A 19,123-nucleotide genomic window follows, 5' to 3' on the forward strand; every position below is an offset into this window, starting at 1 on the left:
GCTAAGCAATCTCTTCCAGACAACCTTTGGGTAGAGGACATTGAGAAAAAGACAAAGAGTAGGTGGCGCACTATTATATAAATATTATCATATACAAACATATATAGATACATACATACATATATACACATACATATATAATATATACACAATTAAATATATACATACTTAACAGCATACATACAACAGAAAAAAATGACGAAGGAAAACGAAGAGAGAACGCAGGAAAATAGTACTAAAGTGAGAGGTAGTAAGATTTAACAGAGGTTTTGAAGCTAGTAAGAGTTTGAGCGCACCGAATAGAGGTAGGTAGTGAGTTCCATAGACGAACTGCCTGAACAGTAAAGGATCTAGAATAAAAGGAAGAAGAATGAGTGGGAAATTTAAGTCGGAGGTTATTGACACTGCGTAAAGTATGATCATTAGCCTCACTGAGAAACAAGAATCGGTCTTGTCAAATTTCATTGTAATCCTTTCAGCGGGGCGGGGGGGGGGGGTGTTAGTAATGGCGTCAAATAGCCCCATTACTAGCAATATACCCTGTCAGGTCGACCTCCACCTGGTTCCCCCTGGAAACCATCGTGGCTAATTCTAGTTGAATTCGTCAGGATGGGCTAAATGACCTGCTTTCATCCTCATTAGTCATCTATCACTGGTGCCCCGCCATTGTATACCGATAACGCAGATGGAGTTACCGTACCATTATCACCCATTAAAAAGAACTGAGGGAGACTTTGTACAAAAGTCGATTGCTTGGGTACCTCTGTCCCATTCATGTTTCTACCGTGAAGCAGTTGTGTTTGCATGGCTGTGTTTCGGTTTAAAAGGTGGGATATAGCAGTGAATTTACAGGGTACAGAGGAACAACACCTGAGTCCTCAGGAATGGCAACGCATGGGGGGTATCATAGGCGAAACAGTATACTTTGTCATGTCTATAGGCGACGGTTACCACTATCCATCAGGTGGGCCGTCAGCTCGTTTGCCATTCTAAGTTGTATAAACAAAAGATACCATTTCATTATTATGCATTAGAAAAAACATAAGTACCTTTATAATACAAGAATGGTTAAAAAAACAGCTACCTACCCACTTTAATCGTGCAAAATTAATTGAGGGACATTGGGATAGGATATTTGGATCTACCTTATCTAAATTAAAAATTGTTATTAAAAACAAAGCTTATTGAACAAAGCCGAATAACTGAAACGTGCATGGTGTTAGTGGATCACGCACGGTTTTATGACTATGTAATTTTCCGTGTGGTCCCGGCATAGAATAGGCCACCCCTTCCTTTCCCATGAGTGTCGTAAGAGGCGACTAAGCGAGGGCGAGGCAGCAGTGTTCCTTTTAAAACATCTCCAAAGCCTAATTGCGATTGTCAATGCACCTGCCAAGCGTGGCGACACCCTCCTAAGAGGAAGCTTATGTTTAGCAGTAGACAGTTTTTTTTTTGATGGGTGAAAATGGTATGGTAACCCCACCTGCGCTAACGGGATACGCTGGCGGAGAACCAGTGAAGGGTGATAGATGAGAATGAAAACAGGCCAGTTAGCCCATCATGATGAATTCATCAGGAATTAACCATGATAGTTTCCAGGGGCAACCGCGAGGAGGTCGACCTGGTTGGGTATATTGCTAGCAATGGGATTCTCAGTCTCCATTACTAACAATCCCTTTCCCCCAAGCAGTGGACAGTTCAAAAGTCGATTACTTGGGTACCTCTGTTCCATTCGTGTTTCAACCGTGAAGCAGTTGTGTTTGCATGGCTGTGTTTCAGTTTGAAGGGTGGGATATGGCGTGAATTTACAGGGTACAGAGGAATAACACGTGAGTCTTCAGGAATGGCAACGCATGGGGGGTATCATGGGCGAAACAGTGTACTCTGTTATGTCCGTGGTACTGCTCATATCTATAGGCGACGGTTACCACTATCCATCAGGTGGGCCGTCAGCTTGTTTGCCATTCTAAGTATTATAGTATACAAAAAAGAATATGTAATTAGTGTAATAAAGAATTAAATAAATAAATATAAACCGCAATTTAAAAAGGTTGAAGGTCATCTTATTTTATAATTGAAATTTATTGAAATAAAATATCTCGTCTCATATTACTTAGAATGTCTAAATATGTTCCGTACCTACACGTATATCTAATAACAACACTTGTACAAAAAAAAGTGCACAGCGATTATAACAATTTTAATAAATTCTTTATTTAGATACCTAAGCAGGTATTTGATTACATACAAAGACGGTAAATTGACACGAACATTTTTGTAATAAGATTTTTGTTTACATTAACTTAAAGTACTTTTTTCATAAACATACCCATTCTCGCCGCTCGCACCACTTCTCTGGCTACGAACCGACCGACCAATAGTGAAAAGGACTTTAATAATCATTCCTGTTCCATGCTATGGCAGTGAATGCACGCGCATTTGTTTATTAAAAAGTTCGGATCAATTTGAATCGAAATGAGCCACAACAATAGTTTCAGTGATTACGGCAGTGGTATTGGAAGCAGTTCCACATCTGTAAGTATTTATCAATTGATCCATTGCTATGTATTCGAAGTAAATAGCTAAGTAGGTAATTTAAAATATTTTATTTTTTATATTTGTAATTTTTTTTTTCCTATGAACGCATAAACATGTAGGCACAGGAATCGTACATCAAACAGCCATTTTGCTTTCGATGTATTATTCGACATTGGGTGTTAAGTACGCCATATACATATATACGGCTTAATATATTATTTATACTCGCTTACTTATTTAATTGTGCATTTGAATTGTTTAAATGAATAAATAAAATAAATATATATTAAAAAAAAATTTTTTTTGTTTATATTTAGATTAGGTAGGTAAGTACCTATGAGGATACAACAATACAGAATTTTTTTTATGGTTAAAATTGTAATGCAGGTACTTACAGTTTCTTGTGTTTAAAAAAAGAATTATGAGTGTTCCTGTAGGTAGGTAGTCAAGTTCGGAAGCAATGTTAAGTGGTGTTTATCGGTATAGTTGATTTGGGAATTTAGTCTTTATGCCTTTACATATAAGATGAGATTTTGTATTAAGTATCTACCTATTTGATTACTTTATTTATTTAATTTTTTTTATGTTCTTATTCGCACCTTTTACCGAATACAGACCTACTCATGCGCTTGAACTAACTGATTTAAATGTGGAAACGCGCTAGATTCTGTAAATAATGGTAAACCGTAAATGGTAAATCTGTAGAAATGGTAACCCGGGCGGAAAGATATTGTTAGTAATGGGGTCAAATAGCCCCATTACTAGCAATACACCCTGTCAGCTCGACCTCCACGTGGTTCCCCCTGGAAACTATCAAGAAATGCGGTTCTCCCTGGAAAACATCGTGAACAATTCTTGTTGAATTCGTCACGATGCGATGGGCTAACTGACCTGCTTCATCCTCACCTATCATCCTTCACTGGTACCCCGCCGGTGTATACCGATAGCGCGGGTGGGGTTACCATTCCATTATCACCCATTAAAAAAAAATAACCTATCACTAGGTAGTTATTTCTGTCATCAAATTAAAAAAAAAACAATTAAAATAATTATATTTCCAGTTTTCATCATGGGGAGATCATCAGAGCTCGCAGTCGATCAATACGAACTTTCAAGAAAAGGCCGTGGATCGGCCGCTGCAAAGGTCTTCCAGTTACCTAGATCGTATGTAATTTTTTCTTTTTTTAATAGGGAGGCAAACGAGCACACCGTCTATCGTCGAAAGTGGCTACCGTCGCCCATAAATATCATCTATACTCTACACTAATATTATAAAGAGGAAAAATTTGTATTTTTGTGTGTGTGTATGTTTGTAATGAATAAACTCAAAAACTACTTTGCCTATTTCAAAAATTCTTTCACCATTAGAAAGCTACATTCACCTTGAGTAACATAGACTATCTTTATTGCTAGAAAAGATTAGGGATCCTTACTAAAACTTTAGTAACGTATCTCAAGGTGTAAAAAATGCTATAAAATATCTTTGGTCGCGTGCGCTGCGGAAACTATTGGTGATAGAACAAAAGTATGTTCTACAATATTGAAGAAAACATCAATATGTCCAACTATTATCGTTATGTCACAATAATCACTTTAAAATGTTGTAAAAATGTCCACCCGTGCGAAGCCGGGAGGGGCCGCTAGTTTTTTTTTTTTAATTATGAGTGGCAATCAGACTAACGCACCAGGTAATGGAGAATTGTAACCGTCGCCTACAAACATAAACAGTGTCGTGGATAATACAGAATACACTGTGACGCCCATGATGCAATAATGTGTCGCAGTTCCTATTTAGTAATTAATAAATTCCGTATAGTTCCGTCGTAGAATATGCCACACCTTTTCTGAGGGTGACAGAAGAGACGGCGTAAAGAAGTCTAGCGTTCGATTCTCGGTTCTTCTTTACTTGAAAGAATATTTCTACTATTGTAAAAAGAAAGTCGTCGAGAGTTAAGTATCTTAACTCTGCATGTTTTTTTTTTATCGGTGAAATAATTCTACCAGTAATTTTTTATCGGTAAAATCAATGTGATATAATTCATGTTCAAAATTAAAGAAAAATTGGTTAAAAAAAATAAATTCGACAGCTATGTTTTCTTTTTTTGCAATGGACATTAAAAAGGTATCCGGACACGATCAACATAAAGTGAACTTGGTAACTTAACTTGGCTTTTATATAATTTTTGGACATTCAATGTTACAATGGAAATTTCCACTATTATGCAAAGAAAGGTTTTTTATTGGTGATAATAAAATAGTAACCCCCACCCGCGCTATCGGTATACGCTGATAGGGCATCAGTGAAGGATGATAGGTGAGGATGAAACAGGTCAGTTAGCCCATCGTGTCGAATTCAACGAGAATTGTTCACGATGGTTTTACAGGGGGAACCACGTGGAGGTTGCATGGGGCTGTCAAACTCCATTGCTAACAATCCCTTCCCCCTGCAAAGAAGGGTAAAGTATCTATATGTTCACATAAACAAGTGTTTTTATTTTCACACATACCAGTGGTGATGAGGCGATGCACAATGGAAGATGCTCTGGAAGAGTTCAGGCGGAACGGCTACGATTCCCCATACAACCCTGATGAGGACAATACACCATCATATACTCAGCTCTCAGGTGTGCTTTGAAAGTCTTTTTTTTACGGTTTGATGTAGATAATTTACCAGACGAAGACTTTGTACAAAAGTCGATTGTTGGGTACCTCTGTCCCATTCGTGTTTCAACCGTGAAGCAGTTGTGTTTGCATGGCTGTGTGTCGGTTTGAAGGGTGGGATATGGCGTGAATTTACTAGGTACAGAGGAATAACATCTGAGTCCTCAGGAATGGCAACGCATGGGGGGGTATCATGGGCGTAACAGTATACTCTGTTATGTCCATGGCGCTACTCATGTATATAGGCGACGGTTACCACTTTCCATCAGGTGGGCCGTCAGCTTGTTTGCATTCATAGTTGTATAAAAAAAAAAAGGTACCTAGTAAACTAGTCGACTACGCTCTTTAATGAATGATAATGAAATGGTAACTTCACGGTTGAAACACGAACGGGACAGAGTTATCCAAGCAAACGACTTTTGTACAATGTCTCCCTCTCTGCTTTCCTATTGCATGTTTTTGCACGCTAATAATGATGACATTTGGGAGGGACCTATGATTATAAGTGGACAGAAAAGGGGTGATATGATAATGACGTTGATGTTTGAAGGTAACCTGATCGGAATGGGTCCGACCAGCATGTACCTCCGCCAGAAGTCGTGGCCGGAGCCCGACAGTACGCCTGGCGTGCCGCTACCGCAGATTAAGCCTGAGTGGACCGATTTCACACCCTCGGCTGTTCCTTCCATCTACGACGATGAAGATCCTAACATGAGCCAAGGTTAACTTTAATTTACTTTTATTTTGTTCTAGCTTGTGCCCCAGATGTTGGTTGCCCGGTTCCTCATAAAGGATAACCTAGCTCGAGGATCAGGGGATTGATGTAATTATATGGATCTTATAGTTTCTCCTTAGAATGGCAAACAAGCTGATGCTAACAGTTTTTTTTTTTGTAATTGATGATAATGAAATGGTAACCTTGCCCGCGTTATCGGTATACACTGGCGGGCCACCAGTGAGGGATGATTGGTGAGGATGAAAAGGCAGGTCAGTTAGCCCATTGTGACGAATTCGATTACAAGTGACCACGATGGTTTCCAGGGGGAATCGTGTGGGGGTCGTCTTATTAGGGTGTATTGCTAGCAATGGGACAGTTAAACCCCATTACTAACAAATCCTTTGCCCCCGGGGGGAAAGGGATTGTTAGTAATGGAAACTAAAAATCCCATTGCTAGTAATATACCCAACCAGGTCGACCTCCTCGTGGTTCCCCCTGGAAACTATCATGGTTAATTCCTGATGAATTCATCATTGTAGTGAAACACAACTTGCTAGCTCAATACTGTTTATTGTATATCGAAGGTACTAATATAAAAACCTCATCTTTCCTACATAATTATACTACATCTTTCCCCTTTGACATATAACATTATATATATGTATTTATAAATAGTAAGTAAGTATAAAGGTAAAAATATAACAAATATCTGTTTTTAGTATATGTGTAAACTAATATAATATGTATAATTTACAACATTAACAAAAACCTATATATATATATATATATGTACTCACTACATTAATGTTAATACAATAATACTATTTATCTACCTATTCATCATGAAACTAATTACAAATTAAAAGAATAACAGTATCAACACAAAATTAATTTAAAACACTGTTTGTTTAATTTGATAATTTTTAGTCGGTTTAATAATAAATATACATAATATTATGTATATTTACTTTAACAATTTATTTACTATATGGAGAACATAGCTACCATATTGGAATACATAATTTGTGATTACATTTTATTTGCATTAAAACCTGTTTTTTTTTTTTTCTAATAGTTACAAATTGCGCATCGTTAGTGCTGGGTAATTCGTATGTACGTATATGATTAGATATGCCTGTCTGTATGGCGTTTTCTTTTGCACAAGTACTCGCCTCTGCGTCACAGCCTGTGGTGCTGGATGCAGGAGTCCCTGGCCTTTCTACTGTTTTATTTGTACCTGTGACTGTAGCTTGTGCTCCCTCACAAACTATATGACGACGATTACGTCTAAATATACGTCCAGTCTCGTCTTCTAAAATGTACGACCTTGGCTCCTTTGCTTGTTGCACCACCTTCATTAAACGACGTTGACCGCCATCATTAATGACCACCTTATCATTTTGATCCAAGCTGGGGTAGACTTTGTGTTTTGCTTGTCTATCATAGATGGATTTTTGTCTTGTCTGTTTGTTTAATAACTTATCATAATTAAGCTTGTTGTCCACTTTGTCAGCTAATAACGGCTCGTAAATCGGTAGACGGGTATTTAAACGTGCAGGCGAATCCACACCATCCCTAGGTGTAGATCTTAAATTTAATAAACTTAAATGGAAATCATGTCCCGAATCTTCACATTTTTTTAGCATATTTTTTACGGTACGTATCGTGCGCTCGCTTTTCCCGTTAGATTGTGCATATAACGGAGATGAAGTAACATGCTCAATCTCCCAATTGAAAAGAAATTGTTTAAATTGTTTTGAAGTGTACGCCGGTCCGTTGTCTGTTATTAACATTTTTGGTATACCATATCTACAAAATTGCCTTTCATTGCTCCAATAACAATGAGCTTCCAATTGAATTTATTCTATTAACTTCTACATAATTTGAAAAATAATCCACTAATATAAGGTAATATTTTTTTTATATTCAAAGATATCCGACCCTAACTTATTCCACGGTAAATTTGGAATTGAATGCGGTATCATCGGTTCTCGGATCGGCCGCGGTGCATGCAGCGCACACGCGGCACAACTGCGTACGACACTCTCTACGTCACGCGACATGCCCGGCAAAACATCACCTCCCGTGCGCGCCGTTTGCACCGGTCTATGCCTAAATGTCCTTCATGCAACATATCCTCCCGCAAAGTACTCGGAATGTATAACCGATTATCTTTGATCAGGTTTTCTACATATTGTAAAGTATCCCTATAAGACCACAATTACTTCTGGATTTCCATTACTAATATAATTTATTAATATTTGCGCTACTCTGTCATTTTTTAATTGCTCTTTTATTAAATCCAGTTTTTTATCACTGTATTGTAAATGCTCTAACATAAAACAGGTTTGTGCTTCTAATTCTTCATTGATCCGTTCATGCATCAGTATAGGTAATGGGGCGCGCGACAAAGTGTCCGCTATGTACATGAATTTGCCGGGCGTATAAACCACTTTGAAGTCATAACTTTGGATGCGTAGCATCATACGTTGCAGTCGCGCCGGCACAGCTGAGAGCGGTTTTTTAAATATAGATTCTAGTGGTTTATGATCCGTCTGTATTGTTACATCGTTTCTACCGAATATGTACTGATGAAAACGTTCGCAAGCAAAGACAATCGCCAGCATTTCTTTTTCTATTTGCGCATAACGACGTTGTGTAAGTGTAAGGGAAGCGAACTCGACCGGCCGCCCTGCCTGTAACACCACGCCGCCTAGTGCCTCCGCGCTCGCGTCCACTGATACCACTATAGGTAGTCGGTTCGAATACAGTGCGAGGACGGGAGCTGATGTAATAAGACATTTTAATTTATTTACAGCATTAGTATGCTCGGGTCCCCATACCCATTCCACATCTTTTTTTAGAAGCGCTCGTAACCCTACTACATTTTCGGAATAGTTTGGAATAAATTTAGAAAGATAGTTTACCATCTAGAAACCTTTCTAGGCCCTTTCTGTCTTTAGGTATTGGCATATCGACTACGGCTTTGACCTTAGCACTGTCGGGCCGCATGCCTCGTTCATCAAAAACATGTCCCAAATATGTAACCTCTTTTACATTAAATTTACATTTTTCTTTATTAAAACGAATGCCTATCTCTTTGGCTCTCTGGAGTAGCTTTTCTAATCTAGCATCATGTTCCTGTTTACTTGATCCCCAAACTACAATGTCATCGATAAATGATTCAGTACCTTCTATATCCTCAAGGTACTGTCTCATTAAACCATGAAACATTTCCGGCGCACAATTAATTCCATAGGGAAGTCTTAAAAATTGATACCTACCATAAGGGGTGCTGAAGGTACAGAGGTCAGCACTAGCCTCGTCCAGTTCCAGCATCCAAAAACCACAGCGTGCGTCCAACACGCTGAAGTGCGTGGCGCCGCGCAGGCGCGCGGCCACCTCCGTCACTGTCGGTAGCGAGTAGTGTGCGCGCTGCACCGCCCTGTTCAGGTCACGCGGATCTAAGCATATACGGATATCACCATTTTTTTTAGCAGCTATAACGATGGCATTCACCCATTCAGTAGGGTAACTCACCTTCCTGACAACTCCTAACTTTTCCATTCTTTTTAATTCTGTGTACAATTTATCTCTCATACCTAGAGGGATCCTACGTGTTGGACAGATAACGGGGGCAACACTTTTATTCACAACAATTTTGTGTTTGCCCGGTAGTTTGCCGAGACCGTGAAATAAATCCGAGTAGTTGTCAATATTTAAGGTATTTACTCTTTGGATCGCTCCTATTTGTAAACATGCATTCAATCCAAGAATGTTTTGACACTTCATATCTGCTATAACAAATTTTAAATTATGTACTTTATTTCTAAAACTAATTTTTAAATTGCAACTTCCAATGACAGGAACCGAGTTTCCCGTGTAGGACAACACTTTTTTATTGTATGGCATAAGACTATTCGGATTTATTCCTAATCGGTCAAAATCTATCTTTGTTAACACATTTAACATTGCCCCTGTGTCTAATTTAAAATTGATACGTTTACCACTAAAGTCTATTATTTCTATCCATTCCATTTAGGAGGACGCGCGTGTTCCATTTTCCAGATATAACAATATGTCTACGGACACTGAACTTGACTTTCTTCACACCGGTTTTTAATTATAATACTGTAAACGCATTTATTTGATCCCACCGCTGCCACCATGTAGTGAAACACAACTTGCTAGCTCAATACTGTTTATTGTATATCGAAGGTACTAATATAAAAACCTCATCTTTCCTACCCACATAATTATACTACAATCATGATGGGCCAACTGGCCTGTTTTCATTCTCATCTATCACCTTTCACTGGTGCCCCGCCAGCGTATCCCGTTAGCGCAGGCGGGGTTACCATTCTATTTTCACCCACCAAAAAAAGAAAACCCTTTGCCCCCTATGGTGACCATTGTGTACAGAAATACCGTAAAGAGCACTAAGGATCTCTCTGAATATAACGCAAGACCTGTGATATCCAAAAATCCTAATAGGACATTTCATGAGGAGTATAATTCATTATATGTTGCAATTCCTAAGAATTTAAGTGCTTCGTGTGTTTTTGCCGTGTGGTTGTGACGGTTCGCCTATAGTACAATACGTTTAAAACCATATAAGTACATGTATTATGTAATTAAATTATTCCTCCGTACCCTATAAATTCACGCCATATCCCACCCTTCAAACCGAAACACAGCCATGCAAACACAACTGCTTTACGATTGAAACACGAATGGGACAGTGGTACTCAAGCAATCGACTTTTGTACAAAGTCTCCCTCTGGTATTTCTCCTGGATTTTCTTTTGTCGTCTCTTGCTTGAAGCTGAAGACCGGGCGAAATGGAATAACATCATAAGAGACAACAAACATCTTTCAAGGACACGGCCTTCAGTAATGAAGTGGACTAAGAGAGAGAGAGAGTTGCCTCTTACGACACCCACGGGAAAGGAAGGGGTGACCCATTCTCTACCGGGACCACACGGCAATGCCCATTCCTCCCATATTTATATGTTTTTATTTCTGTACTAGCACCAAATAATGTGGTTGGTGATTCTATAGAGGACTACATCACAGAAGAACAACTCAGGGTTCTAGTATCGTTGCCGAACAATGTTCTGTACATGCTACTGAGAGAGCTCGAGCAGGGACGCGGCGACAGAAGAGGCAAGAAACGTGGTCCTGATGTAAGTATTTTTTTTTATACAACTTAGAATGGAAAACAAGCTGACGGCCCACCTGATGGAAAGTGGTAAGCGTCGCCTATATAGACATGAGCAGTATTAATTTCGCCCATGATACCCCCCATGCGTTGCCATTCCTAAGGACTCAGATGTTATTCCTCTGTACCCAGTAAATTCACGCCATATCCCACCCTTCAAGCCGAAACACAGCCATGCAGACACAACTGCTTCACGGTTGAAACACGAATGGGACAGAGGTATCTAAGCAATCGACTTTTGTACAAAGTCTTGTTTGTGACCCATTACTAACAATCCCTTTCCCCCTTGGATGTGGTCGGGGGGCGTGCAGCAGGAGTGCCGGTTCTGCAAGAACAACGGCGAGCGCTGGTCGTACTACCGCAGCCACTCGCTGCGCGACGCGGCCGGGCGCGTGGCGTGCCCGGTGCTGCGCGCCTTCCGCTGCCCGCGCTGCGGCGCCGCCGGCGCGCGCGCGCACACCGCCAAGTACTGCCCGCTCGCCACCTGCGACGGTCAGACCATGCACCTTCTCTCTCCTAACACAGGCCAAATAACTCTGAGCAATTGGTCAGACCAAACACCTTCTTTCTCGTAACACAGGCCTAATAACTCTCGAGCAGTTGGTCAGACCACACACTATATCTCTCGTAATACAGGCCAAATAACTCTGAACAGTTGGTCAGACCACACACCTTCTCTCTCGTAACACAGAAGGAATGACTCTTGGAATAGTTGGTCAGACCACACACCTTCTCTCTCGTAACACAGGCCAAATAATTCTTTGAACAGTTGGTCAGACCACACACCTTCTCTCTCGTAATACAGGCCAAATAACTCTGAGCAGTTGGTCAGATCTCACATCTTCTCTCTCGTAACACAGGCCAAATAACTCTGAGCAATTGGTCAGACCACACACCTTCTCTCTCGTAACACAGGCCAAATAACTCTTTGAGCAGTTGGTCAGACCACACACCTTCTCTCTCGTAACACAGGCCAAATAACTCTGAGCAGTTGGTCAGATCTCACATCTTCTCTCTCGTAACACAGGCCAAATAACTCTGAGCAATTGGTCAGACCACACACCTCTCTCGTAACACAAGCCAAATAACTCTTTGAACAGATGGTCAGACCACACACCTTTCTCGTAACACAGACCAAATGGCTCTTTTGAGTAGTTTTCTGAAAACCTCTTTAATCAGGACTTCATGTGATGGTAGCCATTTGCGACCATCAGACCGCGCACCTTATCTCTTGTTCTATTTATCTATTCTATTTAAGAGCTGCGCTCTTGTCGGTGAAGCTCTTGCCACTCACTACGATTTTCAGCAAATCTCTTCACCTCTTGATATGACACAACACCAACTCTTTTCTTTATCTGCCTGATGTGACTATCTCTTGTTACACAGACCAAATAACTCTTTCAGCAGTTATTGGAAATCCCTTTTATTACGATTTCACCTGATAGTAACTACGATGTAAATGCACGATGATTTTTTATTTTTATTGTTATTAATCAATACATTAGAAGTATTAATTATTAAAGAACCGTGTGGCATGGCGTGCAAATATTTTATTTGGAACTTATTCTTAAAATTTTACATTAAAATAGTATTCGATTGAATAAAAAAACATTTCTCAATAAACCAATTGCCAAGTTTTTCATAATTTTTTTTTATGTCTGTCAGATCTGTGTGTTGTGTCGGCAGTTTATTATATATTTTCTAATAAAAATATGTATGCGTACAGAGCGTTTGAAGTCGGCGGCCATGATGCGCAGCGTACGCATGGCGTCCGGGCGGCTGCGGCCCGTCGTTCGCCGTACTCCGCCTTCCGCGCCGCAGCAGGCCTACGACGCGCCGCTGGCGCCGCTGTGGGCTGCCCTCGAGCAGAAACTGATGCTTTAGATACTGCCGTTCTTATACATGCAAACATCAAACCTATTTTACCTATTAAACTGTTCCGTCTCGTTCTTTTGTGTTAAATTCCCAATTAAAAAAAAAAATAAGTTGCAAAGCAGTATAATAGTTGAAATAGATTTGTTGAACGTTTAAGTTTTTATAAATGAGAATTAAAGAGTTAATACTGTTCAGTACGATTCCTTATAATACAGTCTATGGCTGATTGTTGATTATTATTTTTAGTCTATGTCAGTTATGCTAGTTTGTTAGACGAAAGATTTTTCTTTTTTTTTTTTTAACGATAACATGTTTTGTTTCCCATAAAACTTTTCTTTTTCCATAAAGCTCTTCAATTTAAATCAAATGTTTTCTATTTCCGTCATTTTTAGGTACATTTTTTTTTCTGATGTTCTCAAGGTGAAGGTCGGTGGCCTCACAAGGTCAGTTCTTAATCTTCTATGTGCTAATTTAAATGACAATATTTGATGGCAGTTGTTGTTCGCAATTAAATAGCAGTTTGCACTTGTGACGCCAATTAATTTTCGTTAAATACATTTATTTGTATAACTGATAACATCAAGATTAGTTTGACCGGTCACATTGCGTTGTAATAATTTTTAAATGATAAAATTTACAATGTTTTATGGGATTCCAAAATTATTTAATATAAACTTTATTTTTGATTTGTTAAATTAAAATATTATAATAACTACATACTTACAACTTATGGTATGTTATTTATATTCACTAATTTTGTGATTTGTTGTTTTGAGAAATAACTATATTGTTTTTTTTTAAACAGCGTCATCTAATTCTTGATTGTAATGCAGTGTTAACTTTTACTGTTTCACAAAACATTTACTAGATGGCGCTGTTCCTAAATGTGGTTATTTCTTAATATAGTTTATAAAAGCGTTACTAGATGGCACATTTACTGATTTAATAATCTTGTTAACTCTAAACTCTACGGTTTCGTGGAATATTTTATAATATATAAAAAAAAATATTATGAGAATTGACTAAAACAGTAACGGTGACTTAGCTAAACCTAACTGTAATAATCTATTCATATAATAATATTATATTTTGTTGCAAGAAAATATATTTCTTTTCGATATTATATTATTATTAATCGTGACAAAGACTTTCTATCTAGTAATCTTAATTGTATATTTTATAGTGAGACAATTATACTAGCGTAAATCAATTAGCTATGTTTATATTCAAATATATTTCACCTAGACGACTTATATTTTTCATATAAAATGTTTATTTTTGCTATTGCGTGACGTTGCGGATGTTTTATTAATACTTACCGTCAATCATATTAGGTCCGATGAATTTATCAGGTTTTTAATTAAACTCTTTGCATTTTGTTTCGATAATATTAATAAATTATTAATAAAAATGCAAAAGGTTGTAAAATTTACTTATTTAATCTAAATCAAAAATGTTTTTGATTAAAGCTTAAATTAAATTTATTACACATTTACGATGTTTATTTTGTTCTTCAATAGATGGCGTCAGTGGTAAAACTTTCTTAATACTGTATTAAGAGATAGTTTTTATTTTATCGATGCCTATCATTATTTTTTTTAATTATTTTAAATTTTCATCTAATAATAAAATGTTCTATTAAAAATAATAATAAAATATGTCCGCATGTCACATTATTTTTAAAGGTTGGATACTTATGTACGTTGATTTTTACAAGAGAATTTTTTGTTTTCATATTTAATCACTGAAATTATTTTCACTTTATATGGGTGTTGGTATTTTTTGGGACCAATAAAGAAAATTGATCAGATTTCTTACCTTTTTCTTGTTTAATATCCCAGTAAGTATAATTCCTTTAAATGGAATTCAATGAAATAAAACAAATAATCGACTCGGCCATAGAACAGTCTGCTCATGTCTAAAATAGTACTTAGAACAATTCAAAAATATATTATTTTATATTCAATTATTTTATTATAATTTAAATTAAGAATAATTAATTAAATTTATTATTTATTACTAATTTGATTCAGAGAGTTTTATGAGACGACTTAGGGAGAGCGAGGGATGGGCAGCAACGCCCCTCTTAAAATATCTTCAAAGCCTAAATGCAGTTGCCAATCCGCTTGCCAAGCGTGGCAACTACTGGCAGAACTCCCCTTATGAGGGAGGCAGTGTTTAGCAGTAGACAGTTTAATATCAATAAATAAAGAATAAAGTATTTTATTTTAAAGAGAGTCCAAGAAGCAAATATAAAAAAGATCCCAGTAAATCATCATTTATTTAACACTGACTATATTTTTTTCCATTTCCCATCATACCATTAACCTTTCTTTGCATAATAGTGGAAATTTCCATCATAACATTGAATGTCCAAAAATTATATAAAAGAACTAATTCACTTTAAGTTGATCGTGTCTGGATACCTTTTTAATGGCCATCGCAGAAAAAAAAACATTGTCCATCGTAGAAAAAAAAACATTGCTGTCAAACTTATTTTTTTAACCATTTTTCCTTTAATTTTGAACATGAATTGTATCACCTTGATTTCTTTCACCAATAAAAAAAAAACATGCAAAGAAGGGGTTAATAATTCAGTTAAAAATTACGCGACATACATAAATATTTAAAACCAGTTCAAAAAAGGTGCAGATAAAGCCCTTTCTCATAATTATAATATATTCAGAACAGGAGATTTTCAGAACAGGATATTTCAAGAGATTGTTATACCATATTATTGTTTTTGTTAATTAGCACGCTGTGTTTCCTTTAAAATGATTGTACACCAAGTATAAATAGACAGTAATTTTAATATTAAATCTTATCAGTGTGACAATTGCTGGGAGACCAAATAAAGATAAAATAAAAATAAAATAAAATAAAATAAAATAAAATAAAATAAAATAAAATAAAATAAAATAAAATAAAATAAAATAAAATAAAATAAAATAAAATAAAATAAAATAAAATAAAATAAAATAAAATAAAAATAAAATAAAATAAAATAAAAATAAAATAAAATAAAATAAAATGAAAATAAAATAAAAGAAAAATAAAATAAAATAAAAATAAAATAAAATAAAATAAAATAAAAATTAAATAAACAGGCAGTAGGCAGTAGGCAGGCCTATTTTAAAATTTCGAGAATCAATTAGATGCTATAAAAGTATAAAATTACCAGTCTACGAGTCGTTAAAGGCGTTATAGTCCGGCCTTTATCCTTGAACTCAAAGGTCACGAGTTCGATATTCTACTACACTAGAGGGAGACTGTACAAATGTCGTTTGCTTGGGCACCTCTGTCCCATTCGTGTTGCTACCGTGAAGCAGTTGTTGCATGGCTGATTCAGTTTGAAGGGTGGGATATGACAGTGAATTTACAGGGTATAGAGGAATAACACCTTAGTCTTCAGGAATGGCAATGCATGGGGGGTATCATGGGCGAAACAGTATACTCTGTTATGTCCATGGTACTGCTCATGTCTATAGGCGACGGTTACCATTTTCCATCAGATGGGCCGTCAGCTTGTTTGCCATTCTAAGTTGTATAAAAAAAAATACTAGATCAAAAACTTTGTAGTATGTAGATAAGGCAGTGGACTGGTCACATAGTTCGAAGAAGCGATAACCGATGGGGAAGAAAGGTTCTTGAGTGGCAATCGGGTAAGACGACCCCCCTTCTCCACTAGACGGAGAATCAGTCGATGCAGGTGGCTCAGGACCGTTCTTTAAGGCAATCTATGTGGAAGGTAACAGCTAATATTTAAATTTGACAAAAGCAAAAACAAACTGATGCACAGACAGTGGGATGGGTGACGTATAAACATCAACGCCAAAGGATTGTGGTCCAACGACTACCGGTAAACCTATGAACAAAGGAATTAGGAGCTCAATGAAGAAATAAATAGAACTGACAGGAAATTAAGTGTAAACGGAATGAAAGAATGGATGGAAAGGAGGAAAACTAAGGAAACTAGTTGAATAATTAAAAGTAATAGATGCATAACCTGGAACTTAATATCCGGGAAAAAGCGTGACCCTAAGGGGGAGCCACAATAAAAAAACAAATTTAGATTGGGATCAACTGGTTAGTAATGGAGGTTATTTGACTCATCGCTGGTATTTTTTTTTAATAGATTATAATGGCATGGTAACCCCGCCTACGCTATCGGTATACACTGGCGGGGCACCAGTGAGGGATGATAGATGAGAATGAAAAGGCAGGTCAGTTAGCCCATCGTGACGAACACATCTGAAATACATCCTATTAGGTCGACGTCCACGCAGTTTCCCCTGGAAACCATCGTGGTTAATTCTAGTGGAATTCGTCACGATGGGCTAACTGACCTGCTTTCATCGTCACCTATCATCCCTCACTAGTGTCCTGCCAGCATATACCGATAGCGCAAGGAGGGTTACTATTCCATTATCACCCATTAAAAAATATACCGTTAGTGCAGGCGGGGTTACCATACCATTAATTCCATTTAAATCATTCCATTTAAAAATCATTCATTGTACAGTAAACTCCGTTACATATGTATGAGTAGGTATAGAAATATGTATTACCGACTTCGAAGATAGTAAAAGTTCTGATTGTGTCAAAGTGTGTTTAAACATACAAAAAAAGTCACACGAGTGCAGTTTGGATATGCAAAATACGACGTGACATAGGAACTGAATTACTTACTAGGTCTCACCTGCAATTGTGTACTTTATTCTGTATCCCCAGAAAGCACCTTTTCGTTTGCTTTCTACAGTCGAAGTCTTAAAAATTGTCCGAATTTGAACTCACGCATCGAGACGCCGCATACCGTTTTTGAATTCATTCAACGAAACCAGCTTAGTCGATAATCAACTTTAATATGAATGCCATAAAATATATTTTTCTTTAACCACTCACTGCGTACCACAATAAACTCTATTTACTTTCCCATAAGGTGGCAAATAGCTTGCATTGAAAAGACTGCCAAATATCTGGGTCCCAATCCGGTTGATTTGGGAATGTGTGCCGCTAATGTAGGCCGAATGTATTATAAGGGGGGGGGGGATAGGAGGGGAGGTTTGATGGAAATTATGATGTATATCGTCAACGCATAATGCGAATCATCTGCTGTCATTAAGAGCTTAGTAACAGCACAGTGTAAGGAGCCTAGTACTTTCATCATCAATATTATCAACCGTTAACTGTCCGCTGATGAACATAGGTCTCCCCGATAAGAGGGTTTTGCCAGTAGATGCCACACTTGGCAGGCAGGTTGGCAACCACAGTTAGTTTTCCAAGATCGCGTAGAAATCGACTTAATAGAACAAATTGCATTCCAAATGGTTAATTGAATAATAAAAAAAGAAATAGATTCATTTCATACAATTAGTAGAATATAAAAAAACAGTGATTGATTAAGCCGTTAAGGTGTTATAAGGTAACAAACAAACTCACTTTTACATTTATAATACTGTAAAGATAAGGGTAAATGGATGTCATGCATGTGTGTGTGGTGGCCATGACTGTATTGGAACTGTTCACTGCTGAACATAAGCCTCCCCTTGGAGATGTTCCTACGCTTGGAGATGTTTTAAAAAGGACCCTGCTGCCCATTCTTGCTCCAAAGCCTAACTGCGGTTGCCAATTCGCCTGCCAAATCGCAATTTTTTATTATACAACTTAGAATGTCAAACAAACTGACGGCCCACCTGATGGAAAGTGGTAACCGTCGCCTATAGTCATGAGCAGTACCATGGACACAACAGAGTATACTGTTTCGCCCATGATACCCCCATGCGTTGCCATTTCTGAGGACTCAGGTGTTATTCCTCTGTACCCTGTAAATTCACGCCATATCCCATCCTTCAAACCGAAACACAGCCATGTAAACACAACTGCTTCACGGTTAAAACACGAATGGAACAGAGGTACCCAAGCAATCGACTTTTGTACAAAGTCTCCCTCTGGTAATTACTGGCAAAACCCAAGGGGGAGGTTTATGTTCACCAGTGATAGATAGACAGATAGATAGATAATTTATTTGCATAACTTACAGCACACAAACAGCAATAGACATAAATGCACAGTGAAAAAAGAAAAAAAAAGATACATGTACAAAAAAAAAAA

General features: G+C 37.6%; 1 protein-coding gene across 3 annotated transcripts; it reads left to right on the top strand.

The window, feature by feature from the left end:
- Positions 1-2,318: 2,318 nt before the first annotated feature.
- On the top strand, positions 2,319-15,205 carry LOC113522429 (protein nanos-like). Of its 3 annotated transcripts, none has more exons than XM_052894161.1 (7): positions 2,319-2,535; positions 3,600-3,702; positions 5,049-5,162; positions 5,750-5,920; positions 10,948-11,102; positions 11,452-11,629; positions 12,864-15,205. In XM_052894161.1, the coding sequence occupies exons 1-7, from the start codon at positions 2,476-2,478 to the stop codon at positions 13,019-13,021; spliced, it is 939 nt and encodes a 312-aa protein (XP_052750121.1). In that variant the 5' UTR covers positions 2,319-2,475; the 3' UTR covers positions 13,022-15,205. The 3 variants fall into 3 exon arrangements, with proteins under 3 accessions (XP_052750121.1, XP_052750122.1, XP_052750120.1); XM_052894162.1 differs by having other exon boundaries at positions 2,320-2,535; positions 10,978-11,102; positions 11,449-11,629; XM_052894160.1 differs by having other exon boundaries at positions 2,322-2,535; positions 11,449-11,629; positions 12,864-15,204.
- Positions 15,206-19,123: the final 3,918 nt, after the last annotated feature.

Source organism: Galleria mellonella, unplaced genomic scaffold (genome assembly GCF_026898425.1).
Source record: "Galleria mellonella isolate WM207_F2 unplaced genomic scaffold, CSIRO_AGI_GalMel_v1 utg1917, whole genome shotgun sequence".
Taxonomy (NCBI): domain Eukaryota; kingdom Metazoa; phylum Arthropoda; class Insecta; order Lepidoptera; family Pyralidae; genus Galleria; species Galleria mellonella.

Bases quoted from the DNA above. Each gene is read 5' to 3' on its own strand.
- LOC113522429 (XM_052894160.1), top strand. From the start codon at position 2,476: ATGAGCCACAACAATAGTTTCAGTGATTACGGCAGTGGTATTGGAAGC. The intron at 5,921-10,947 runs GTTAACTTTAAT...TTTCTGTACTAG, and splicing joins AGATCCTAACATGAGCCAAG to CACCAAATAATGTGGTTGGT. The intron at 11,103-11,448 runs GTAAGTATTTTT...GGGGGCGTGCAG, and splicing joins GCAAGAAACGTGGTCCTGAT to CAGGAGTGCCGGTTCTGCAA.